Here is a 27,292-nt window from a genome sequence, read left to right on the forward strand (position 1 = left end):
CAGGTGGATTCTTTGCCAGCCGAGCCACAAGGGAAGCCCAGTCTTTAAAATAATCATACTGTAAATCAAGGTATTGTTGTCCTCATCTTAAGGCAGGAATATAGAAAAGTGAGACTCAGATAGTTGACATTATTTGTCCAAGTTGACTCATAACTGCCCAGATTCAGGGTCTACACCTGTTTCTCTCGTACTGAATATCAGGAAACCCTACCATCATTACTTGTGCTATTACTAGGTATATTTTCTATTTCTTGTCATTTTTACTGTTAGTGGCTAAGAGTCTGTGTTTTCTCTTCTGAGACCGCAGGGTAATTAGGGAAACTATTTTGCTTTGCTGTAAGCCGTCGGGATTACTTCAGTGACTATGGTGGTGGGGTGGAGATAGGAGAAGAATGGATAAAGCAAGCAAAGAGATTAAGGTCAATCTCTGTTTTCTGAAAAGAAAGGTGACTTAATGACTTTGAGCTGCAGCTGCTGCTGCTTCTCCTCTCCACCAGTAATCAAAAGAAAGGTAATTAGCCAAAAAAATTTGTGTGTTCCCACTCTATTACTACCCACTCCAGTGTTCTTGCCTGGAGAATCCCAGGGATGGGGGAGCCTGGTGGGCTGTGGGACTATGGGGTCGCACAGAGTCGGACACAACTGAAGCGACTTAGCAGCAGCAGCAGCAGCAGCTCTATTACTTCTTACATAACTGAACCCACCACCTTATCTTGAATCTTTATTCTCTTGTTCTTCTCTCATTTACAGAGTCTCCAGTTAACATTCTCTTTTCTCCATCTTCATTTTCTCTCCTTGTCATCCTATTTGAGAACCAAAATCTGCTTCTACTCATGAAGAGATGCCCAAGAGTAGCATTGATGCCACACAATACAGTGGAAACAGAGGCAGTACAGTGGAAACCCGCACAAGTTCACTTCCTCATTCTTGAAAGTTTCCGCTGCTTCTGCTGCTGCTGCTCAGTCTCTTCAGTTGTGTCCGACTCTATGCGACCCCATAGACGGCAGCCCACCAGGCTCCTCTGTCCCTGGGATTCTCCAGGCAAGAGTACTGGAGTGGGGTGCTGTTGCCTTCTCCGGAAAGTTTCCGAAAGACCTCCAAAACCTTCCTTTAACTGAAATGCTTCTAATTAACCCACTTCTCCTCCAGTGCTAACAGTTAGGACTTTAAAAAAGAAAAGTCCTTAAACAAGTAGATTACCAATGAACTCCTGAAATGCGACTTGTTTCTGAGTTCTGCTTTTTTACTGTTTGAGTTAATGAGAAGTTAATGAATAAATAGAATAGCAACTGATTTAAAATTTTCAATCTTTCATAGGATTTACTACCAAAATTATTTAGTTACTAAGGATCAGTTGTGCTTTTAAATTGTTTAACAATTCAGAAAAAAGTCAAAGTCACACTTGATAAAGGCATTATATATAGTAAAGAAGTTTCAACATTTACTAACAAAAAGATATTTGAAATTTTGAAAAGCCTTTTAATTTCATGAATTGCTAATATAATATTGTAATAGTTTCCATCAATTATCTAAAATGCTTTTATACAATTAATTCCACATCTATCAAGTTAATGGTATATTGTTTTATTTGATATCCAGTTATGGAACAAAGTTTTTGATGTTATTTGGCTTCCAATAGCAAATATCCAGAGTCAGTCTATACCATTCTTGGTCTTGAATCATACTTAACTGTAGGAATGCTGATGACTGAGTAATCTAATTGAGATAAGAGAAATTTCAGAACTAGTTCCTCTTGGTGATCATTATTTCCTAATTTTATCCTCTTATTTACTAAAAATGTTATATCACTGTTGGTTTGTAATTTCAACTTCTATGCTTTGTTCTCTTCTACCATCCACTAGAATATTACCATTTAGACAAGAATTTCTTCTGTGATCTTCTAACTTTGTTATTTGCTTCTTGTTACCCCCAAAATGCTGAATAAACAATATTTTATGAGGTGCTTATTTTTTACTTGACAAGTTTAACAAATCATCCAATGGTGTTACATTATTTATTTTATGGACTTTGAGTATATTTCTTGAAGGCTTTGAGTAATATTTGAAAGGTGAGGCACTGAATTCGCTCACTGGTTTTACTGTAGAAAACATTTTTTCAAATTTTCCAGTTTTAGCACTCATTTCTTGAATAACAGTTTTATCAAGGAAACCCACAAATTTTTTTGTTAAGCTAGAAAATGTCTGTGAAAAATTATAGAGTTTATCCCAAGATATGTTTTCGAATGTCTGCTTCCTAGTTTTCTTCCTTAGTTTATCATCTACAACCCTATCGCTGACTTTAAAAGATATTGCTGGTATGTCTTTCTTCTGTGTTGTAGGCAGAGTTCTTTGGGTTTTGGAAGGAGTAATAGATTGATCTCTAGCTACAGATTTAAGCATTTCACAATTTCTTTGTAAAACAACATTTGATCTTTCATATGGGCTGCCATTTCCATTTTTCATAAAATGGGGAGGAAGCCTATTTTTTGTCAAAAGTAACATTTGTACATATCCAGCCTCATGGAACATTATGGGATTTGTATCATTTTTCCCCTGTGGATTAAGGAAAAGAGTCTTTGTTATCTGTCTATTGAGGCAAGAAGGCTAAGTAGTTTAAAACATAAAATAAAATGGCAAAATATTCTAAAAGTAACTACATAGAAGTTTTTACTATAAGCAATAATAGTATTTAAACCTAACAAAAAGATGTCCTTGTGTGTTATACACTTCCTTCTCTTAGTACTCTGTTGCAATGTTAGGGGTAAAATCTGAACTTCTGGCCTCCTAAAATTCTTTCTGAAATAGCATGAGATGTAAAGAAATGTTTGGTGCTGTCACTGGGTAATATGACATTTGGTAGCATGGAACATTGTCCTGGCATTTCTTAGGTTTCCATGCCCAGAAATAAGCAGCATACCAAACAATAGATTGAGTCAAAGATCAAAAGAAACTGATTACATAACTGATTATAAGCCAAAATTACAAAGTCTGAATATCCTAATAAATTCAGAAAGTGTAAAATTTTCTTTAAAAGACTTACATTCGTTATTGTATCCCAACATATAGCACAATTTAGCACAATAAAAAGTGCTCAATATATTACATCTGTGAAATAAAAGAGCCAAAGTAGTAGATTGACTTAAAAATAGACTATTTTTATCACACAGTAGTAGCAAAATCTGTATGTATGATCTACTCACTGAACTCTCTTACACATTTCCATTATAAGATAAAAAAATTAAATCCACAGATTACTCATCAAATATAAATATTACCAGTATTTAGTTTGTAAACTTTAAGTCAATGATTGCTACTTTTCTTTTAGAAATATAATTAACAAAGTAAGAAATTAATGATCATCTAATTGTATATTAATGACCTAAGTGTGAAAGGCATATTAATACTTATGATTACTGAAAAAAATGACAAAAGATCTAGTTTTTTAATCCACCAGTGATGCCAGTGTTACCTATTTAGCCACAGTAGTAGAGGTTTGTCAAATTTTTGGTCTGTCCAGTACCTTAGGGAATGTACCCTTGCATACATGTTCAGTCCCTGAGTCTGTCTGACTCTTTGTGACCCCAAGGACTGCAATCTGCCAGGTTCCTCTGTCCATGGGATTTCCGGGGGAAAAATATTGGAGTGGGTTGCCATTTCCTTCTCCAGGGGATCTTCCTGACCCAGGGATCGAACTCTCATTTCCTGTATTGCAGGCAGATTCTTTACCACTGAGCCACCAGGGAAGCCCAATGTACCCTTGCTGCTGCTGCTAAGTCGCTTCAGTCGTGTCCGACTCTGTGCTACTCCTTAGACGGAAGCCCACCAGGCTCCCCCGTCCCTGGGATTCTCCAGGCAAGAATACTGGAGTGGGTTGCCATTTCCTTCTTCAATGCATGAAAGTGAAAAATGAAAGGGAAGTCTCTCAGTCGTGTCCGACTCTTAGCGACCCCATGGACTACAGCCCACCAGGCTCCTCCATCCATGGGATTTTCCAGGCAAGAGTACTGGAGTGGGGTGCCATTGCCTTCTCCGAATGTACCCTTAGGTAGAGGCAAAAACTCGCTTTATCAGCTTCCCTTAAGATTAGGGCATAGGCATGTGGCCTAGGCTCTGCCACTTGGATACACTTAAGACAGTCTTCAGTTCAGAAAAAGCAAGCACTGTGAAAAGCAGGCATTGCGAAAACTGTTCTAGTGAGGCTGGTGATAGATACAGCTAGCTGAAAGGCAGCAGTGGGCAAAGTTCTTAGAAGCAGTGTCTACTGCCCAGCATCAGAATTGTAAACTTCTTTTGTCTGTGACAAGAGCATGGGCCCCAGTAGAGCAAGCTGTGGCTGTAATAGGGTGAGTCCTGATTGGATAGCCTTCCAGCCATATTGTCTGTCCAGCATTCCTAGAGACTGTGAGCTACCAAATCACCTTTAATAAAAGCTTCTTCTGGTTGAAATAGAATACATTGATAGAGAAGTGAAACATAATCAACTCATTAAAAAAAAACACCATCTTTGTTTTATATTTCTTTTATAATCAAGAAAATTTGATAAATCCTTCATAAAAGGAAAACACAAATTTTTCAGCTGGTGCCAAGGAATCCTCTGGTTGGGAATGGAGGTTCTAAAAAGAATATTAAGAATCCATGTTGTTGTCACTTCAGAATATGAAGCCAAAAGGTAAGAAGAATTTATCAAAGATTCTGGTCACTAGGATACGATATGCCTACAAGTAGTAATAATACATAAGTTTACTGAACAGTAATATAAATAGATGTTTTTATTACCGTGTGAGAAGTTACTGTCTTTACCAGACCAATGTCGATTATCTTGGCATCTGGCTTTATCAGTTCATCCTCAAAGCACAATGGGAGCAGGCTTTTCTGTCTTACTGAATACTCATTTCGTTGATCATTTCTGATGGATTCATTTTCTTTTGTACTAAAATAATTGAAATCAGAAGATTTTATTCTGAAAATGAGTAGAAGTTCAGCATAAATGTTTATAGGACTGGTTTCAGCTTATCCCTTCTTGTCTATCTAATCCATTCCTCAAAATAACTGCTGCTAATATCTCCCTCAGATCCCCTGCCATACTTTCAACCTGATAAGACCATCATTTGCTGCTTGGTTTGTGTTAGAAAAAAGCAAAAGCAGGGGTGGAAGCAAGGCAGTAATACGTGTGTCTCTTTGGTTTTTGAGTGGGGAGGAAGTACATTATGTAGGTTGAGGAGACCAGCAGAGGAAGACAGGTATATGTGCCACATCTTGTTGAGATTCTGGGACAATAGTTCTTTTCCGGGAGCTTCCTGCCAACACAGGGTCACCTTAGCTTTATTATCAGGATGAAATGATGTGGTCAGGCAGAATAGCTTTCATTCCAGATCTCCATGGGTCCAGAAGTGACATGAACACCTGGATTAGGCTTGCCAACAAGCTTACTATCACAGGGGTAAGCCGCAGCAAAGGCTTCCCTTGGGTGAGGTATAAACAGACAGTCTAAGAACAGATGAAGACACAACAGGAACTCACTGAGTTCTACTGTTCTAATGATACCTGAGAGTGGACCCTATCCAAGTTCAGAGAGAATAGGCTGTAAGTTCATGAACCACAAGTGTCAGTAGCCACAGAACATCTAGAAATGAGGCCAGCAGTCCAAAGGCACTGACCAAGATCGTTGGCCAAATACCTTTTTCTCAATGTCACAAAGTCCAGTGAGTCCCTCGCTCAGATACCATCATAGAAAGAAACAGAAGAGCTGTTTTAAACCTAAAGTGGCTGTGAATTTTTGCTCCAATAACATAATCTTCTGAGTGACCAAACAATTCAAGTGATTCCCTAGGTTTTTTTTTTTTTTCCCAGTTTGAGCTGAAATTTTAAAAGATTTTCATAAAAGGTACATATGTATTATGGTATTTACAAAATATTTTGTATAAAATATTTTACATTGAAAAATAACATACAAAGTACTTGGTTTCATGCTTGATCTGTAGCAGCTGTTTAGTAAAAACAAATAAACAAAATAGAACTGGAAAAGACTGAGATAAAGAATCTAATGTTTGGCTAAGACAGATCAAACATAAAACAGGTCTGGAGATTTTTGTTGCAGAAAGGCATTCCCGAATTTGCAAATCTCTCTAATACGTAAACTCATCATTAGTCAGTGAAAGTGAAAGCTGCTCAGTCGTGTCCAACTCTTTGCGACCCCATGGACTATACAGTCCATGGAATTCTCCAGGCCAGAATACTGGAGTGGGTAGCTGTTCCTTTCCTCAGGGGATCTTCCCAATGCAGGGATTGAACCCAGGTATCCCGCATTGCAGGCTGATTCTTTACCAGTTGAGCCACCAGGGAAGCCCAGTAGGAAGCCTCAGATGGTTAAATACTTGGCACAGAGAGAGGTCATTTAGCATATGCAAATGGTCAGTTAGGTCTTGCCACTTGGCGTGAATAAAGTGTCCAAGATTGAACTCTTCCAAATATGACTGCTGGCCACTCCAGCATTTCTCTACTTTCTTAAATATGTTCCCAGACACACATGTTGTAAGCAGTAAATTCAGCTTTTTCTCTTGCTCTCAAGTAGTTTGTATTCTATGCAATGTTTCCCTTTTTTCCACATAGTGACATTTTAGTTAATATTCTTTGTTCAGTACACCAGGATAAACACTTGAGGACACTCATAGCCTGGCTACCATAGAGCCGCCTGAGCAATCTTTAAGTGCCTTAAAGATTTCAGCACACCTATAACTCTCTGAGCACAACAAATTGCCACAGTATATTAAAGTCAGTTCATTCAGTCTGTCCTGTTTTCCTCTTTACACCAATTATCTCCATGTTGGATATCTTTTCTCTTCTGTTAATATACTATCTTGTCTAATCCAATCATATTTTTATCCTTTCATATTGCATTGCATGCGATTTTCCTAAACTTGCTCTTTAGATCCTCAGTTTGGCTTATTCCATGTTTATTCTACTCTACTATTTTTAATATATCTGTCAGTTCTGCATCATCACTACTTATTTCCTTAAAAATATTGTTAACTCTGATAGCACCATTTCATCCTCAGCAATTATCTTTTGTATTTTCAAATCTTATTTCATAGGATCTTTATTTTCTTTGATTTCTTGAGCACATGAAGCAATTATTGTCTAACTTTTCTCCTGTGTCATGGGTTACACGTTTTGTCAAAATGTAGCCATTAGCCATATTTTAAATTATTTCCTTTGTTTGTTGTAGAATTGTTGATAGGGGCCATGTTTTGTTTTTATTTTTTTCATCTACTTACCTTTGAATCAGGACACTTTAATCTGGCCTTGATATTATCCCCCAAATAATAGGGGTATATTTTCTTGGGATGTTCTCTCTGTTTACCTGAATATTATTAAATTCTCTCCTTAAAAATTAACAGGTAAATCCAGATATTTTTACTTTATATTATCAGTTTGGGCATTCAGCTATCTGAGTAAACTGCTGAAGGACGTGGAGCCCTGAAAAATCATGAGGAAATTTTCCTGTGCACTGAATGTTTTGTGAAACCTCTTCAATGACTCTAATTTGGTAGTAGTGGTGGGTTCTCTGTCCATTTACAGGTGAGTTGCCACTGAGTTCCAGTTTTTTACCTCTCTCTTGGGGTAAGCAACTCAGTCTGGTGAGGAATTCAATCAAAGAATGACTGCATGGCTCTTGGACTGTTGGATGGGGGCATTTTTTTTTTTTTTTTTTAAACAGTATCTAGGTGGCTATTACTCACACTTGCAAAGATGATTCCTAAAAAATTGTATCTGGTCTCTTCTGTTACCAATTCTCTTTTCAAGACCTTGTTCCTCCAAGTTAGGAGGTTTTCTCCCTAACTGAGAATATCCAAAGCAATCTTAAAAATACTGCTAACACAGACTTGGAGTGCTGTGATTTACAGTGAGGAAAGGGATCCCAAAGGGGAAGATTTCCCATATTCATATGATTCATCATTGTTTATAAACCTTTTTCTTTGAGTGTGTGAGTGTGTTTGTGGTGGGAGTCAGGGCTGGGTAGGGGAATGGTGCTTAACAGAAGTATTTTCAGAATATTTACTACTGGCTCCTTCAATATTCCCCCCCTCCTTTTTTATAGAACAGGAATTGTGCATTGACTTCTGTAGTCTTTTCAGACTTTCATATGTAATACATAGCAGATTTTCTTTGAGTTTGAGATAAACTGTTCTAGTTTCAAGTAAATGAATTTTTCTTCTCTATTTTTCTTCTTTTTGTTACTTACTTTAGCCAGGATAAACCTGTATGTAGGTTGTCAACTTTCCCAGAAGTCTTAATTTGGCACTTTGATAAAAGAATACAACACTTCTTCTGTAGAGAGACTCAAGAAATTTTATAAAGAGAAATTTGCTTTCCTGAAAGAGTAGAACAGTCTGCCACTGCTGTTAAGGAATACTTCAGAGAGAATGTGATATCTCAGTAGAATCTTAAAGGATAACTGGTAAACAGAGGGTTGCCTACTTAAGACTCCCCCCACCCACTTTTTTTTTTTTTTGCTAACAGAACTCTGATCCTATTCATTTTTCTCCGAGGGAGGTTGGGCTCCTTCCTAAATCAAGCGAATGAATCTTGAATACTCTAAGGCTGTGCTTTTCAAAATGTGACCTACAACCCATCAGTTCAGATACTAAATCAATTTAGCATCTCCTGACCAACATCTTAAAAAGTAGAAGAGAGTGTGTCACATAGATCCTTAGTAGTAACTATTCAAAGCACTAAAATACTGCAATCAATTTCAACTAGTAGAAAGACAAATACTTAGGGATCTATGAATCTGAATCTTCTGCTCCATAGATAAAGACATCAATCTTTGTAATATAAAAAGTATTAATATTTCATACTGTGGATCATATTAAAAGCAGATAATCATTTATTTATTAGTTTTTAATTTTTATTTTTAAAACCTTTTTATTTTGTATTAGGGGTATAGCTAATTAACTATATTGTGATGGTTTCAGGTGAGCAGTGAAGGGGCTCAGCCACACATATACATGTATCCATTCTCCCCCAAACCCCCTGATTTATTGGGTTTTAGGTATGGGTGCATGAAGCTTTTCTAGCCAAGGAGACACCAGAGGAGGTCTTCTAGATGGCGTTGGAGAGCATTTTCCTCATTCTTACAAAAGAGTCAAAGAGCTTATCTCTTTTTCATTGGGTGTTGTTTCCAGTTTTGTTGAATAGCAGTCACCATCTTATATGGCAAGGCTGTAGGACATTTTATAAGATAAAGACACCTTATCTAGCAAGGCTAGAAGGACAAACTACTTGGTGAGACAACTGAGGAGGATTGAGAAGCTGCATATGCGATGACATCACTAAATACCTGAGTTAACCTGGAGCTGCCTTACTGATGGACTTCTTGCTATCTGAGACGATTCAAGATAAATAGGAATCTATCAGGTGGAGAAGTATGTTCTAAGCATAGAGAATAGAATGGGTCAAATCACATAGCTGTTGGAACAGACTATTTATTCATTGTGATTAGAATCAGTAAAGGACAGAATACACGGCTGGAAAGATATTATATGCCATACTCAGGAATCTAGACTTTACCATTTTTGGAATAGAGAGTCTTCAGATGTTATTAAGCAGCAAAATAATGTGTCATATGATTAGACACTGCTATTTCTTGGTTAAAGGTTTCTTAAGGTTTATATCTTAAACTTAGATGCAGTTAAGTTTCAGTTATTTCAGTATAAACACACAATATCTATACCTGTAAATAGAGTCTTCTTCTTTCTTGTATGCATTAGACTGATTGCTGGGTACAGAAGAAAAGACTGTAGAACACAATGTTCTTCTACATTGGTGTCTATGCTGTGAATATAATTCCTGGAAGGGCTTAGCATATTCTGTCTACACATGAAGAAAAGGAGAAACTATTTTAGAAATTATTTTTCCATGTCTATATTGATAAATACTTTTTACTTGATTATTCACATTTGGTATATCTAACTATGATAACAAATAGCTGTATGCACTAAGTTGCTTCAGTCTGTCCAACTCTTTGTAACCCCATGGACTGTAGCCAGCCATGCTCCTCTGTCTATGGAGTTTTTCAGGCAAGAACACTGGAGTGGGTTGCCATTTCCTACTCCAGGGGATCTTCCCAACCCAGAGATCGAACTTGTGTCTCCTAAGTCTTCTGCATTAGCAGGCGGATTCTTTACCACTGAGCCACCTGGGATATATACACATATTTGAATAGTGCTGGGCACTCTCAAGTACTATATAGATTTTTACTATTATTATTATTTGCCACAAGAAAAAAGAAAGGCAACTAGGAATTCCAGAAAAAGTACACAAGACAGTCAAGGTCTAACCATGAAGGAAACTAATGGCATTATTTTTTAGTAACTGATGGAGAATAATGTACTCAATGAGAAGAAACACAATTCTAGCACATTACTTTATTCTACAATAAACAGTTTAAAAAATATAATAATAAGTTCTGATTGTAGTATTTTTAGTTTTAGAATTAACCTACAGGCAAAATATAAAGGCTTAATCAGAGTTGAAAAATGAATATAATCATTAACCTCAAAATATAAGAATAAATATACACTTGACCTAGGGAAGATGGTGTGGAGGAAAGGCTAAACATGCTAAGATCTTTCATGTGATGTGCAAGAGAAATCAGGAGTTATTGGTTACAGTTAATAGGAAAGAAGAACATATTTAGATATACTATTTCAAGGTACAAAAGTTAAAATAGAAGAAGCAGAAAAGCAACTATCATAGATCCAGAAGAGGAAAGAGGGAGAGAGGTGAGATGTAGAGCAGTATAAACAAGCTAATTCAAATTTTTGTCTTTGATTATGTAGTAAACACTGCTTAAAGTGAAGTTGCTCAGTCGTGTCTGACTCTTTGTGACCCCATGGACTGTAGCCTACCAGGCTTCTCCATCCATGGGATTTTCCAGGCAAGGGTACTGGAGTGGATTGCCATTTCCTTCTCCAGGGGATCTTTCCGACACAGGAATCGAACCCAGGTCTCCTGCATTGCAGGCAGATGCTTTACCCTCTGAGCCACCAGGGAAGCCCCAATACTGCTTAAAATTGATAAATAAAAAAAATAGCAGTAGAAGCTCATTCTTTAGAATCATAGTTAATCATAAAAGGAATTGAAACCGCCAAAGATTAAACTTGATTGCTTCTGCAAAGAGGAAATTAGAACAGGAAGAATGGGTGGAAGGACTTAGTGCTCTTATTAGCCACATGTCAATAGGATAAAACTAATAATCCAGACACTGTATTTTATCAATATTTTTTAAAATTATAAAAAGCAGTAACTATCCAACAAAATGATAATTTGTTATTAATTATGGTGCAAAGTATGTATTTCTTCATGTTTCATTCTCCATGTTTGCAATAAACTGTGTTAATAATAATTAACACCTAAGAGACTCTTTTTGAATTTCCTTTGATGACTCTCTGTATTAATTTCTTTTTCTAATAAAACCTGAATGATTTCCAGTCATGTTCAATGGTCAATGCTGGTTGGGCACTTTACAGGATGCCTGTGTACCTCTGCTCAAGCAGTCAGCGAGAGTCAGTAGTGTTGTTACTACAGACATAGAGAACACACTTGGGGCTGCCTAGAGGGAGAGGTGTTGGGGAGGGATGAATTGGGAGTTTGGACTTAGCAGATGCAAATTATTATATGTAGAATAGGGCTTCCTAGGTGGTTCAGGGGGTAAAGAATCTGTCTGCGATACAGGAGAGGTGGGTTCCATCCCTGGATCAGGAAGATCCCCTTGAAGAGGGAATGGCAACCCACTCCAGTATTCTTGCCTGGAGAATCCCGTGGACAGAGGAGCCTGGCAGGCTACAGTGCATAGGGTCACAAAGTGTCAGCCACAACTGAAGCAAATAAGCATGCAAGCACCACATATGTAGAATGGATGAACACCAAGGTCCTACTGTGTGGCAAGAGAACCATATTCAATATCTGTGGTAAACCATAATGCAAAAGAATATGAAAAAGAATGTATATGTAGGTATAACTGAATCACTTGGTTATACAGCACCAATTAACACAACATTGAAAACAAGCTATACTTCAGTAAAACAAATTAAAAAAAAAATTTCCCAATAGAATTGTTTCTAAACCTAATATAATCATCATTATTGTAATTCTACGAGCTAAATAACTATAACAAAAATGGTCTTGGCTACATATCAAAAGATTAACAAATGGATGCATATTTTCATATTCTAAATTAAAATAAAATAGTTAAGTTATGTATGTAGTTTTCTATGAGGCCTGTCTTAACAGACTTTATGAGAAATGCTAGTGCTTCACACATTCAATAAATAATTTTTACTGTATTGCCTGTAAAACAAATATATTATTTTCTTTATTATTTCCATATTTAAAGTTTTACATAATATAAGAGGTGAAATCATTTAAAATTTTGTCCTTCTGAATCTTAAAATTCATTTGAATTTCAGATTTGTAGAAAAATGCATAAAACTATTAGAGATAATCTGTATTTCTATTAAATAACTGTAAGTATACAAATTAAACCTACCTCAGGTATATCCTTAAGATAATGAAAAGATCTAATAGATCTTGATTTTAGATATTCTTCTACTGGCTCTAAAGAAACAAATCCAAACATAAATGATATTTCTATATTATTAGATTACTTCTAATTTAACTCAACAAACCATTTTCTCTACTTGTAAATATTTTTGGAAATGCAGCTTGTTAGAACTAAATATATTCTAGAATAATTTTCTTTTAAAACAAATTTCTATTAACAGAATATAACTTTCAGTTACTTACTGTTACATAATAATAAAGCTCTATTTTCTTAGGAAAAAACTGATTTCTAAATAGAATCATACTTGATAGTCAAATCAATCTCTTCATTAATTTCTTTGAAAAGAGAATTATTGCCTTCAACATGAATCCCCCAACTCCAATTAGGAATTTTCCTAATTTGGATTATCATTTAACAGATTTTTTAAAAAGTAGGTATAATGTAGGGTCAAGCATACAGACTTTGGAGGAAGATAGCCTGGGACTTCTTGGGTTTGCAGGAGACACAGAATCAATCCCTGAGTCAGGAAGATATTCTGGAGGAGAGCATGGCAACACACTACAGTATTCTTGCCTGGAGAATCCCATGGACAGAGGAGCCTGGTGAGCTGTGGTCCATGGGATTGCAAGGAGTTGGACATGATGAAGAGATCAAGCAGCAGAGAGTCCCAGACCTGAAGCTTGCTTCTGTCAGCAGCAACAGCAGCAGAGCCTGGGATCAGAAACTACTTTCCTGTTTGTGAGTTAATTAGTTTCAGAAAAATCATTTCCCTCTCTGAGTCTTAGTTTCCCCTTCTGTTAAGTGGAAGCAATAGTACTTATGTAACAGGGATGCTGTGAGGATTAAATAAGATAACAGATGTAACAAACTTACATCTGCTATTCCTTCGATCAACAATTATTTGTAGATGACCTCAATGTGCCAGAAACTGGTGTTGGACTCTGAAATTGTGATTTCTGCCTAATGATGCACACATTTTAGTGGATAATGCCGAAAAGAATTAAATAAAGAAAAGAGTGAACAATTGAGATGCATGCTGTGACATAGATTTTGGTGAGAAATAGCATTAGGGGGAGGTATAATTTATCAATAGATAGAGTAGTTGCCATGGATTGAATGTTTGCGTTCCTCCCAAAATTCATATGTTGAAGTTATAGTTCTCAATGTGTTGGTTTGGGGAAGTGGGCCTTTGGGAGGTAATTAAGGTTTAGATGAGGAGATAAGTTAAATAAGCAGGGTGACAATATACAGCCTTGATGTACTCCTTTTCCTATTAGGAACCAGTCTATTGTTCCATGTCCAGTTCTAACTGTTGCTTCCTGACCTGCATATAGGTTTCTCAAGAGGCAGGTCAGGTGGTCTGGTATTCCCATCTCTTTTAGAATTTTCCACAGTTTATTGTGATCCACACAGTCAAAGGCTTTGGCATAGTCAATAAGCAAAAATAGATGTTCTTCTGGAACTCTCTTGCTTTTTCCATGATCCAGCAGATGTTGGCAATTTGATCTCTGGCTTCTCTGCCTTTTCTAAAACCAGCTTGAACATCTGGAAGTTCACGGTTCCCGTATTGCTGAAGCCTGGCTTGGAGAATTTTGAGCATTACTTTACTAGCATGTGAGATGAGTGCAATTGTGCGGTAGTTTGAGCATTCTTTGGCATTGCCTTTCTTTGGGATTGGAATGAAAACTGACCTTTTCCAGTCCTGTGGCCACTGCTGAGTTTTCCAAATTTGTTGGCGTATTGAGTGCAGCACTTTCACAGCATTATCTTTCAGGATTTGAAATAGCTCCACTGGAATTCCATCACCTCCACTAGCTTTGTTCATAGTGATGCTTTCTAAGGCCCACTTGACTTCACATTCCAGGATGTCTGGCTCCAGGTGAGTGATCACACCATTGTGATTATCTGGGTCGTGAAGATCTTTTTTGTACAGTTCTTCTGTGTATTCTTGCCATCTTTTCTTAATATCTTCTGCTTCTGTTAGGTCCCTACCACTTCTGTCCTTTATTGAGCCCATCTTTGCATGAAATGTTCCCTTTGTATCTCTAGTTTTCTTGAAGAGATCTCTAGTCTTTCCCATTCTTTTATTTTCCTTTATTTCTTTGCGTTGATCGCTGGAGAAGGCTTTCTTATCTCTCCTTGCTATTCTTTGAACTCTGCATTCAATTGAGTACATCTTTCCTTTCTCCTTTGCTTTTTGCTTCCTGTCTTTTCACAGCTATTTGTAAGGCCTCCCCAGACAGCCATTTTGCTTTTTTGCATTTCTTTTCCATGGGGATGGACTTGATTCCTGTCTCCTGTACAATGTCGTGAACCTCTGTCCATCGTTCATCAGGTACTCTGTCCATCAGGTCTAGTCCCTTAAATCTATGTGTCACTTCCACTGTATAATCATAAGGGATTTGATTTAGGTCATACCTGAAAGTCTAATGGTTTTCCCTGCTTTCTTCAATTTCAGTCTGAACTTGGCAATAAGGAGTTCATGATCTGAGCCACAGTCAGCTCCCGGTCTTATTTTTGCTAACTGTATAGAACTTCTCCATCTTTGGCTGCAAAGAATGTAATCAACCTGATTTCAGTGTTGACCATCTGGTGATGTCCATCTGTAGAGTCTTCTCTTGTGTTGTTGGAAGAGGGTGTTTGCTATGACCAGTGCATTCTCTTGGCAAAATTCTATTAGCCTTTGCCCTGCTTCATTCTGTATTCCAAGGCCAAATTTGCCCATTACTCCAGGTGTTTCTTGACTTCCTACTTTTGCCTTCCAGTCCCCTATAATGAAAAGGACATCTTTGGGGGGTATTAGTTCTAGAAGGTCTTGTAGGTCTTCATATAACTGTTCAGCTTCTTCAGCTTTACTGGTTGGGGCATAGGCTTGGATCACCGTGATTTTGAATGAATGGTTTGCCTTGGAAACAAACAGAGATCATTCTGTCGTTTTTGAGATTGCATCCAAGTACTGCATTTCGGACTCTTTTGTTGACCATGATGGCTACTCCATTTCTTCTGAGGGATTCCTGCCCGCAGTAGTAGATGTAATGGTCATCTGAGTTAAATTTACCCATTCCAGTCCATTTGAGTTCACTGATTCCTAGAATGTCGATGTTCACTCTTGCCATCTCCTGTTGACCACTTCCAATTTGCCTGATTCATGGACCTAACATTTCAGGTTCCTATGCAATATTGTTCTTTACAGCATTGGACCTTGCTTCTATCACCAGTCACATCCACAACTGGGTATTCTTTTTGCTTTTGCTCCATCTCTTCATTCTTTCTGGAGTTATTTCTCCACTGATCTCCTGTAGCATATTGGGCACCTACCGACCTGGGGAGTTTCTCTTTCAGGATCCTATCATTTTGCCTTTTCATACTGTTCATGGGGTTCTCAAGGCAAGAATACTGAAGTGGTTTGCCATTCCCTTCTCCAGTGGACCACATTCTGTCAGACCTCTCCACCATGATTTGGCCGTCTTGGGTGGCCCCACATGGCATGGCTTATTTAACTTATATGCAGAGTACATCATGAGAAATGCTGGGCTGGAGGAAGCACAAGCTGGAATCAAGATTGCAGGGAGAAATATCAATAACCTCAGATATGCAAATGACCCCACCCTTATGGCAGAAAGTGAAGAGGAACTAAAAAGCCTCTTGATGAAAATGAAAGAGGAGAGTGAAAAAGTTGGCTTAAAGCTCAACATTCAGAAAATGAAAATCATGGCATCTGGTCCCATCACTTCATGGGAAATAGATGGGGAAACAGTGTCAGACTTTATTTTGGGGGTCTCCAAAATCACTGCAGATGGTGATTGCAGCCATGAAATTAAAAGACGCTTACTCCTTGGAAGGAAAGTTATGACCAACCTAGATAGCATATTCAAAAGCAGAGACATTACTTTGCCAACAAATGTCCATCTAGTCAAGGCTATGGTTTTTCCAATGGTCATAAATGGATATGAGAGTTGGACTGTGAAGAAAGCTGAGCATCAAAGAATTGACGCTTTTGAACTGTGGTGTTGGAGAAGACTCTTGAGAGTCCCTTGGACTGCAAGGAGATCCAACCAGTTCATCCTAAAGGAGATCAGTCCTGCGTGTTCATTGGAAGGACTGATGCTGAGGTTGAAACTCCAGTACTTTGGCCACCTCATGCAAAGAGTTGACTCATTGGAAAAGGCCCTGAGGCTGGGAGAGATTGAGGGAAGGAGGAGAAGGGGACGACAGAGGATGAGATGGCTGGATGGCATCACCGACTTGATGCACATGAGTTTGAGTGAACTCTGGGAGTTGGTGATGGACAGGGAGGCCTGGCATGCTGCAATTCATGGGGTTGCAAAGAGTCGGACATGACTGAGTGACTGAACTGAACTGAACTGAGGAGATAAGGGTAGAATGCCCGTGGTGAGATTAATGTTCTCTCTCCACCATGTGAGAATAAAGCAAGAAGGTGATTATCTGCAAACCAAAAAGGCTCTTACCAGAACCGGACTCTACTGGCACCCTGATCTGAAACTTCCATCCTCCAGAACTGTGAGAAATAAACATTTGTTGTTTTAAGTCTCTCACTTTACAGTAGTCTGCTATAGTAGCCTAATTAAAGAGAGAACTGGGGACTGAGAGATACTGTAACAAATACCAAAAAATATAAAAGCACCTTTGGAATTGGCTAGCGGAGTAGAGGTTGAAACAGCTCTGAGGTGCATCCTAGAAGAAGCCAATACAGCCATGAAGAGATTTTAGAGGCAATTCTGTTAAGAAATCAGAAAGAGAGAAGAGAGCTGTAGAGAAGACTTCCATTTTTAATAGAAAATACATGAATTACCAAACGCAGAAATATGGACGGTAAAGGCCATCCTGACGGGGTCTTAGACAGAAATGAGGAGCACTGGAGAAAAGGTAATCTTTGTTAAAAAGTGGCAAAGAACTTGGTTGAATTGTGTTTATATTGTAGTTTTTTGTGGAAAGTAGAGCTTGTGAGTGATGAAATTTGATAGCTGAGATATCTAAGCAAAGTGTTAAATAAGAGTCTTGGTTTCTCCTGGCTGCCTGAAGTAAAATGCAAGACAAGAGAAATGAACTGAAGGCAAAATCGTTAAGCAAAAGGAATCAGAACTTACAAATTTAGAAAATTCTCATATTACAAAAATGAGAAAACATGCTCAAAAGAGAACTTTAAGGATGTGGTGCACATCTGATAGTTAAGGAGATTAGCATGGGGGTGAAACATGGACCTAATCAGACATCCCAGCAAAGACACTGCCAGTTTGAAATGAAAGGGATAAAGACAGGACAAAATGAAGAAAGGCTGTCAGACTTCTTGGCTTTTACAGGATAGGACCACAGAGCAATCCACTGCAAATATATGTTATTCCTTAAAACAAGGGAAGAAAGATTATGAAGGTGACTCAGAGATCGTCAGGCCAGCCTCAGTTTCTGCCTGCCAAACCCTTGGGAGGAGGCCAACACTACACTCCCACTAGATAAAGTCCTGGGGATGGAATTCTGGCCTACCAGGGTCCCAGGGGGGTGGTGGGAGAGATGTGACCCTCCTCTACCCAGCAGTTTTGAGAGCAAGACCTTTGCCCTGGTTGCTCAGGAAAGCAGAGCATGAAGCCAAACAGGATTATTCTTGAGCCTTAGTATCTCAAAGTTTGTCTTGCTGCTGCTAAGTCACTTCAGTTGTGTCCGACTCTGTGAGACCCCGTAGACGGCAGCCCACCAGGCTCTCCCATCCCTGGGATTCTCCAGGCAAGAACACTGGAGTGGGTTGCCAACGTTTTTCGGATCTAACACTCCTTTCTTCTTTCCTATTTCTCCCTTTAGGAATGAGAATGTCTGTCCCATTCCTGTCCCGTCTTGTATTTTGGAAGCACATAATTTGTTTGATTCCACAGGTTCAAGCTGGAGACGAATTTTACCTTAGGAGCAATCATACTGAGTCTCCTCACAGCTGATTTAGAAGATATTTAGGTGAGACTTTGGACTTCAGTAATAACACAAAACTCAGTATGGCAGTAAAATAATTAACATGTTCTAAGATTCTTTTATTGTTCAGAAGGAGGGTAACACTATAGCTTGAAAGGATGAACACTGTAATTTCTAGGATAATCATTTACAGTATAGAAAAAGAGTACCTAACTTCCAAATTAGTAAAGGAGAAAAGTTTAAATTTAAAAAACTCAGTCCTAAATAAGACATAAGAGGACTGAAAAAGAATCAACAAGAGAGACAGAAAGAACAAAATAAGATGGCAGATTTAAATCCAAAGATATGAGTAGTTACATTAAGTTCAAATAGACTAAGTGCTCCATTTCAAAAACAAAGATTACAGAGTAGATTTTAAAATCTAACAATTTGATGTTTACAAGAGATGTCTCTTATATCAGAGATAGAACATAACATTACAGAAATCATGGTAACAAGATGATGGAAAAGGTATATCATGTAAATGTTAGCCAAAAAAAAGCAGGGGTAACTATAGCAATTTTTGATAATAAGATAATCACTTCATAATTTAAAAAGATTCAATACACTAGAAATATGTAATAATTCTAAAATTTTAGACAATTAATAAGACAGCCAAAATAATATTAAAGATCTTTAAGGCAAAATTTGATAAAATAATATTAAAGATCTTTAAAGCAAAATTCGATACAAGGAAAAGTCAATAAGTCTGAAATTTCTTGGCAATTGACAGAACAAGCAAGCAGAAAAATCATTAAGGATATAGAAGAGTTGAAAAACACAATGAAGAAATTTGACCTAAAAGATATATATAGAAAACTGCACCCAATAGCTGCAGAATATACATTATTTTCAAGCACATACTGAGCATTTCCAACAATTGACCACGTACTGGGTGAAAATGCAAGTGTTAACTAATTAAACAGGACTGAAATTCTATGGAGTATATCCTCAAACTGCAGTGTAATTGTGCTAAAAACTTATAACCAAATGATAATTAGAAAAGCCTCTTATTTTTGAATTAAGATATAACTTCTAAATAACTAATGGGCCAGAAGAAGAAATCATAATGGAAAACAGAAAAAAATCATGATACTATTGAAGAACAAGGTGGGAAGACTTGCTTTACCAGATATCAAGGGTTATTTTAAGCTATAGAAATTAATGTTGTATGGTATTTATATTGAAATGGATAAATAATTTAATGAAACAGAATAAGAGCTCCAGAACAGAGTCCAGAGCATTAGGGAAAGAAAATCCTTTTTAATATCATTCTGGAATAGCTGGGTATTCACAAGAACAAAAACTAAATTTGACCCTTGGGATGTGTGTGTATGCTCAGTTGTATCTGACTCTTTGCAATCCCCTGGACTGTAGCCCGCCAGGCTCCTTGGTCTATGGGATTTCCCAGGCAAGAATACTGGAGTGGGTTGCCATTTCCTCTTCCAGGGTATCTTCTTGACCCAGTGACTGGGCCCAGTGATTAAACCTGTGTCTCCTGCATCTCCTGCATTGGCAGACATATTCTTTACCACTGCACCACCTGGGAATCCAGATTTGACCTTTACTTCACTCAAAATGTAATTCCAGGTAGACTTTAGACTTAAAGGTAAAAAGAAGAACTAAAATCTTTTGCAAGATCATATCAGTTGCTCAGTCGTGTCTGAATCTTTGCGACCCCATGAATCGCAGCACGCCAGGCCTCCCTGTCCATCACCAACTCCCGGAGTTCACTCAGACTCACGTCCATCGAGTCAGTGATGCCATCCAGCCATCTCATCCTTTGTCGTCCCCTTCTCCTCCTGCCCCCAATCCCTCCCAGCATCAGAGTCTTTTCCAATGAGTCAACTCTTCGCATGAGGTGGCCAAAGTACTGGAGTTTCAGCTTTAGCATCTTTCCTTCTAAAGAAATCCCAGGGCTGATCTCCTTCAGAATGGACTGGTTGGATCTCCTTGCAGTCCAAGGGACTCTCAAGAGTCTTCTCCAACACCACAGTTCAAAAGCATCAATTCTTCGGCGCTCAGCCTTCTTCACAGTCCAACTCTCACATCCATACATGACCACAGGAAAAACCATAGCCTTGACTAGACGAACCTTTGTTGGCAAACTAATGTCTCAGCTTTTGAATATGCTATCTAGGTTGGTCATAACTTTCCTTCCAAGGAGTAAGCGTCTTTTAATTTTATGACTGCAGTCACCATCTGTAGTGATTTTGGAGCCCAGAAAAATAAAGTCTGACACTGTTTCCACTGTTTCCCCATCTATTTCCCATGAAGTGGTGGGACTGGATGCCATGATCTTCGTTTTCTGAATGTTGAGCTTTAAGCCAACTTTTTCACTCTCCACTTTCACTTTCATCAAGAGGCTTTTGAGTTCCTCTTCACTTTCTGCCATAAGGGTGGTGTCATCTGCATATCTGAGGTTATTGATAGGTAAGTAGCAAAAGATATTCAGGACCACAAAGTAGGAAAAGATTTATTTGATATGGAACAAAAAGTACTTATCAAACAGGGAAAGATTTTGTATTTTTGACCTTATTAAAGTAGAAGAATTCCCATTCATGAAAAAGACAACATAAAGAGAAAGAAAAGAAAACTCACAGAAAAGATGAATATATTCACAATACACAAAACCAACATATTTTCTATACTCTCAAATCTTCTATAAAGAAATTTTATTATGTTCAAAAAAAAAAAAAAACAAAGAATGAGTAAAAAGAATACATTTAAAAATCAAGGAGAAAAGAGCAAAAAACTAAATTTAAAATAAGGTAAAACTTGGATGGTTTCCAAAAGTATAAATCCAATTTGTCAATAGTTTATGAAAAAATTTTCAAACTTACTAGTCGTCACAGAAATACAAATAAACCATAATGGTATACTATTAAATACCTAGTAGATTGCTAAAATGAAAAATTGGCAATTTCAAGTGTTAGAAGGCAGAACAAAAAGAACCCTCACAAATCTGATGAGAGCATAAGTTGGTTAAAACACTTTTACCATCATCCAATATATGATGAAAGTAGTCATCATCTATTGTTGAAGATAAGCATTCCCGGTAATGTAAATTCTGGATATACGCTCTCAAGACACTTTTACACAAATGCAGCAGGCTGCATAAAAAAACATTCATTTCAGCATAGCAATGGCAAAGTAAATCCCCAAATTTCAAGAGTGGCATGGATAAACAGTGATATAGTCGTGCAATGGAATACTTAACAACAATGAAAATGAAAGAACTATACCTCCACACAACAATGTGAGTGAATGCTACAAGCAAGGCTAAGAAGAAAGAAAGAGAAAATACAAATGAATGCATATGGCATGATTACATTCATGTACAGTAAAAACAAAGCAAACTATATTTTGTAGAGATTCAAAAAATAGATGGTAAAAATGTAAAGAAAAGGAAGTGATGACTACAGAAATCAAGACAGTAGTAACCCCCAAGGACAAGGAAGGGAAAAGTGATTTGGAAAAGGTCAAATGGTTTTATGGGATGTTGGCAATGGTCTATTTCTTGACTTGCAATATGGTTATATAGGTGTTTATTTTTATAATTGATTGTTACACTGCATATTTTGTGCTATATTCAGTTTTTATAATGTATGCTATTTCATAACTTAAAATGGTTTAACAAAAAAAAGAAGGAAATTGATTAGAAAGAAGGCAAGAATGAAAGAAGAAATACCTGTCAGCAATCCACTATAGTTGACACACAAAAATGATGATTTGGATTACAGTGGTGATAGCAGAAACAGTGAAAATAGATTAATTCAAGATGAGTTAGAATGAAAATAACTTGTTGATGTATTGAACTTTGGAGAGGAAGGAAAGGGGAGATGAAGGATGGCTTCTAGGGGGCTTTATTATTTTATTATTTTTAAAAGATTTTTTATGTGGATCATTTTTTAAAAGCATTTATTGAATGTGTCACAATATTGTTTTTGTTCTATGTTTTGGTTTTTTGGCTGTGAGGCATGTGTCTTAGCTCCCCGACCAGGTATCAGACTTTCACCCCCTGCACTGGAAGGCGAAGTCTTAACCACTGAACCTCCACAGAGGGCCTGGCTTCTAGGTTTTAGACTGGAGTAACCTGCTGCACTTTGATCAAAGTACTGAGAATGGAATGCTGTTGAGGGGCAGGGGGAATGGGAGAAAGTTTTCAAGGGCAGTTAGGATAAGGAGTCATGAGACCAGTTCTGGATATTAGATTTAAGATGTAGTGAGAAGTTTAAGTGGAGATATCAAATATGCAGTTCAGTATGGGCATCTGTTCTTCAGAGGATTAGTCTGGACTGAGATACAAATGAAGGATTTAATGGTATTTCTACGGTATTTTAAACTATAAGACTGGATTAGATTACCTAAGAGGAGACAGTGTAGAAACAGAGGCAGGCTCAAGATTGCGCTCTCAGCAAATACAGTACCTTAAGGATGGAGAAGAGAAATTTAGAAGAGAGACTGAGAAGAGGTGAGATAGCAGAAAAACAGAGTTTTAAGAAGGAGGGAGTGACGAACTAACTACACTGGTATTGAGAAGTGGAAGAGAACGAAAACAAAAATGCTTTGGATTTAGCAACATGGAGATCATTGGTACCCTAATTCAGGGTAGCTTCAGTAGGATGGTAGAGGCAAAAAACAAATTGCAGCAGGTTGAAGTTTGAACAAAAGTTGAAGGAGTAGAGGCAGCATATGTAAACAAATCTTCTGAGGAATCAGATTATGAAGAGTAACAGAAATGAGGCAAATGGACAACATGGAAGCAAGGCGTCTCAGTCAAGGTTGTTGATGAGAATGACACAATTAGACGTTTTTCTGACAATGTTAGAGAAAGAACAACAAAGATGACATGAAACACCCAAATTCTCTGAGGAGCTAAAATGCTGGTTCCTAGCTTACAGATTCCTTAAGTTTTTAGGAAAGTGAATTCTTTTACAGTCCCTATAAAGTAAGTTTCTACTAAACAAGATGTCCAGACTTGAGTGGTTTTTTAAAAAATAATAAGAAAATTCAGGATTGAGTTGAAAGGAAATCCAAAGATTTTCTTTCTAGCAAAATAAACATAAAAATATGAATTTTTTGTGAATTGTACAAATTGCCTATTCTGATATTTATTATCTCTTTCTCCTAGGGAATCCTTCTGGATAGCTCACTGAAATCTTTCACAAGCCTTTTCAAGCAAATGCTTTCAACAGAAGCATCAAATTGTAAGAACTTATAAGACAAATTTTAAGAACTATAAGACAAACTAATAAATAATAAAGTAGTAAATAAAAGCATTCAATACATCAAAAGAGAGCCAAATATGTTACACAAAACATTACCTATTGACTTGATTTCCTGAGTTTTTATATTTGTTGGCAAAAAGGGTGGTCTTAAATTTGAGTTTTGAAAATCACTTTTTTTATGTTCAGGCATATTTTTGAAGGAGACATATCTGAAAGAAAGAAAATTAATCTAAATTAAAATAATCAGAAAACTTATAAAATAACTTAAAAAATACATCTGAAGAAATGTAGTCAAGTCCCAGTTATATAAATTTGAATGTTATTGTTTTAATATATTATAGTACAGTGTAAAAGATAGGGACTGATTAAGCAGAAACTGAAAATATTAGTAAGAAAGAAATAGAGAAAACTGCTGGTGTTACAGGATTGAGGGCACTCAGGAAACTACTGTTCAAAAGCTATATTGACCCTTTTAGAAAAATACCTTAGAAATGTGTTAAATTAAATATTAGGAACACTGCCAACTCTAGTCAAGCAGTGGGATATGGATTTAGGGTCAGTTCAGGTTCCAGAACAGTATACCAGATAGGATCATGACACCTGTTTATTGTGAACAAAAACTTTATCCTCTAAATTCTTTGACTATTGATGGTATGTAAGGAAGTTAATACTACCATATAATTCATGGTAATTCTGACCTTTAAATACTATGACTTAGACCTCAGACACTCATCTCTAATTAATATCATCTAGTCCTCCACCTTTAAATATTATCTATAGATTGCTATTTTACAGATTTTAGTACAGACCCCAAACTCTTCCCTGAATTCCAGATTTATGACTTCTTCAGTTAGATGTATCATGGGAATTTCAAACCTATATTCAAAACCAAATGTTTGCTTTCACTTCCTTCCCAATCTCTTTCTCACCCAGGTTTTCTCAATTCCATTCAACCAGAAGGTTAGGCCCAAATTCTGCACTCAAGTCCATTTCTGTCTGTTTTAAAGTTTTTATTGGAGTATCCTGCTGCCAAGTCACTCAGTCATGTTTGACTCTGTGCGACCCCATGGACTGCAGCCTACCAGGCTTCTCCGTCCCTGGGATTCTCCAGGCAAGAACACTGGAGTGGTTTGCCATTTCCTTCTCCAATGCATGAAAGTGGAAAGTGAAAGTGAAGTCACTCAGTCGTGTCTGACTCTTTGCAACCCCATGGACTGCAGCCCACCAGGCTCCTCCATCCACGGGATTTTCCGGGCAACAGTACTGGAGTGGGGTGCCAGGGCCTTCTCCCTTTATTGGAATATAGTTGCTTTACAGTTTTGTGTTAGTTTCTATTGTACAGCAAAGTGGATCAGCCACACAATACTTGTGTGTGCATACTCAATTGCTTCAGTCATGTCTGATTCTTTGCAACCCCATGGACCACAGCCCGCCAGGCTCCTCTGTCCATGGGATTTTTCCTGACAAGAATACTAGAGTGGGTTGCCATGCCCTCCTCCAGGGGATCTTCCTGACTGAGTGACTGAACCCTCGTCTCCTGTGTCTCCTGCCTTTCAGGCGGATTCTTTACCACTGAACCACTGGGGAAGCCTGCATATACATATATCCACTCTTTTTTTGGATTTACTTCCCATTTAGGTCACCAAAGACCACTGAATAGAGTTCCATATGCTAAACAGTATGTTCTCACTAGTTATCCACATCACACACAGGATCAATAGTGTATATAATCCCAACCTCTCAATTCTTCCCACCACCCCTCCTTCCCCCTTGGTATCCGTATATTTGTTTTCTACATCTGTGACTCTGTTTCTGCTTCATAAATAAGATGGTCTATACCAATTCTTTCAGATTTCAAGTGTATTCTGCAGTCATCTTTGACTTCTGTTTCTCTCATTTCCCATTCCTGGTATCTCAACAAATCTCACTGGATCTTTCTTTGAAACACATTCCAAATCGAACAGCTTCTTTCCTCATCACGTCTGTCCTAGTTCCAAGGCCCCTTCATGTCTCATCTGAACTACTCCACATCTCTAGCCTTCTTCTGTCTGCTCTGTCTGCTATCTCTCTTGCACCCAATGGTCCCAATACAACCCATGATGACACTCATAAAATGTAAATGAGATTGTCATTTCCCTCCTACCATTTCCCGTCACACTGAATAAAATTCAAAATTCTCATTGAAAGACAGAAACTTTCCTCAATTCTTATATTTCTAAGTAGATGAGTTTCCATTGAATGCCCCTTCCAGGCCTCTCTGTGCATCCCTTCACCCCTCCCCTCAACATGGAAGCAGAGTGAGTTTTCTGGCTGTTTGGTTTAAGAAAAGGAACTTGAGCTCCTACTTCAGGACCTTGGCCCTTGCTCTGTCCTCTGCTTGTAGTATTCTCCCCCTATATATTGAGAGGCTTACTCACCCAAATCATAAGTGATATATTTCATAAGTCTCTACTCAAATTTCCACCTTTCCAGAAAGGTCTTTTTTCATCCTCTCCCATCTAAAGTAATCCCTATCAATCCTAATTCCATTAATTTACTGTATTTTTCTTCATAGCATTTGTCACTAGTAAATTTACATTATATGTTGATTTATTATTTAGTTTGGGAACCTTATCCTAGAATGTAAATTGAGGATAGGGTCTTTGTTTAGGTCACTGTTGTATTCCTAGCACCCAAGAGAGTGACTGGCACATAGTACCTGTGTAATAAGTATTTGTTGAATGTATAAATTGTTTTGGTAAATTTTCATTGAACTTTCTTAAAATCTTATAACCTGCAGTGAGTTTTCAGTTTATTCTCTTTAGGATTTTCAGTAAACAATCATTTAATCTTTGTAAAATAATTAATCTGTTCTTTTCAAAACATTTAAATTTGTATCTCATGTTCTTACATAAAAATATCATTGACAAATACTTCCACAATAGTTAGGTATACTAGTATGGACAAATAACATGTATTTACATAAGAACATGTATCTCATGTTAGGTATAATAATTTATTATATTATTAGGTAAATATTTATTTATATTTACCTAATAAATATTTATTGGAGAAGGCAATGGCACCCCACTCCGGTACTCTTGCCTAGAAAATCCCATGGACGGAGGAGCCTGGTAGGCTGCAGTCCATGGGTTCGCTAAGAATCGGGCACGACTGTGTGACTTCATTTTGACTTTTCACTTTCATGCATTGGAGAAGGAAATGGCAACCCACTCCAGTGTTCTTGCCTGGAGAATCCCAGGGACAGAGGAGCCTAGTGGGCTGCTGTCTATGGGGTCCCACAGAGTCGGACACAACTGAAGCGACTTAGCAGCAGCAATAAATATTTATAATAGGTAAATATTTATTATATCATTTTAATATTATATTATTACCTAATATTACATTATTAGGTAAAATTTTATTTACCTAATAATATAATAAATTTATTATATTTATTATAAATAATATAATAAATATATTTATATAAAATAAATATTAAAATATTTATTAATTAAACATTATTGTTTAATTAATGTAATTACTAAGAATTATTTATTAAA

General features: G+C 37.3%; 1 protein-coding gene across 1 annotated transcript in view; it reads right to left on the bottom strand.

The window, feature by feature from the left end:
• Nucleotides 1-1,563: 1,563 nt before the first annotated feature.
• Nucleotides 1,564-27,292, bottom strand: part of LOC104996162 (chromosome unknown open reading frame, human C1orf141) — a 45,242-nt gene continuing 19,513 nt past the window's right edge. Inside the window, exons 4-8 of the mRNA XM_010850292.1 lie at nucleotides 23,847-23,959; nucleotides 12,550-12,617; nucleotides 9,733-9,872; nucleotides 4,776-4,929; nucleotides 1,564-2,552 (exon numbers count right to left, since the gene is read on the bottom strand). Coding sequence (XP_010848594.1) covers nucleotides 1,965-2,552; nucleotides 4,776-4,929; nucleotides 9,733-9,872; nucleotides 12,550-12,617; nucleotides 23,847-23,959 — 1,063 coding nt within the window. The 3' untranslated portion in view covers nucleotides 1,564-1,964. The remainder of the gene's footprint in view (nucleotides 2,553-4,775; nucleotides 4,930-9,732; nucleotides 9,873-12,549; nucleotides 12,618-23,846; nucleotides 23,960-27,292) is intronic.

The sequence above is a fragment of the Bison bison genome, unplaced genomic scaffold (genome assembly GCF_000754665.1).
Source record: "Bison bison bison isolate TAMUID 2011002044 unplaced genomic scaffold, Bison_UMD1.0 scf7180017864290, whole genome shotgun sequence".
Taxonomy (NCBI): Eukaryota; Metazoa; Chordata; class Mammalia; order Artiodactyla; family Bovidae; genus Bison; species Bison bison.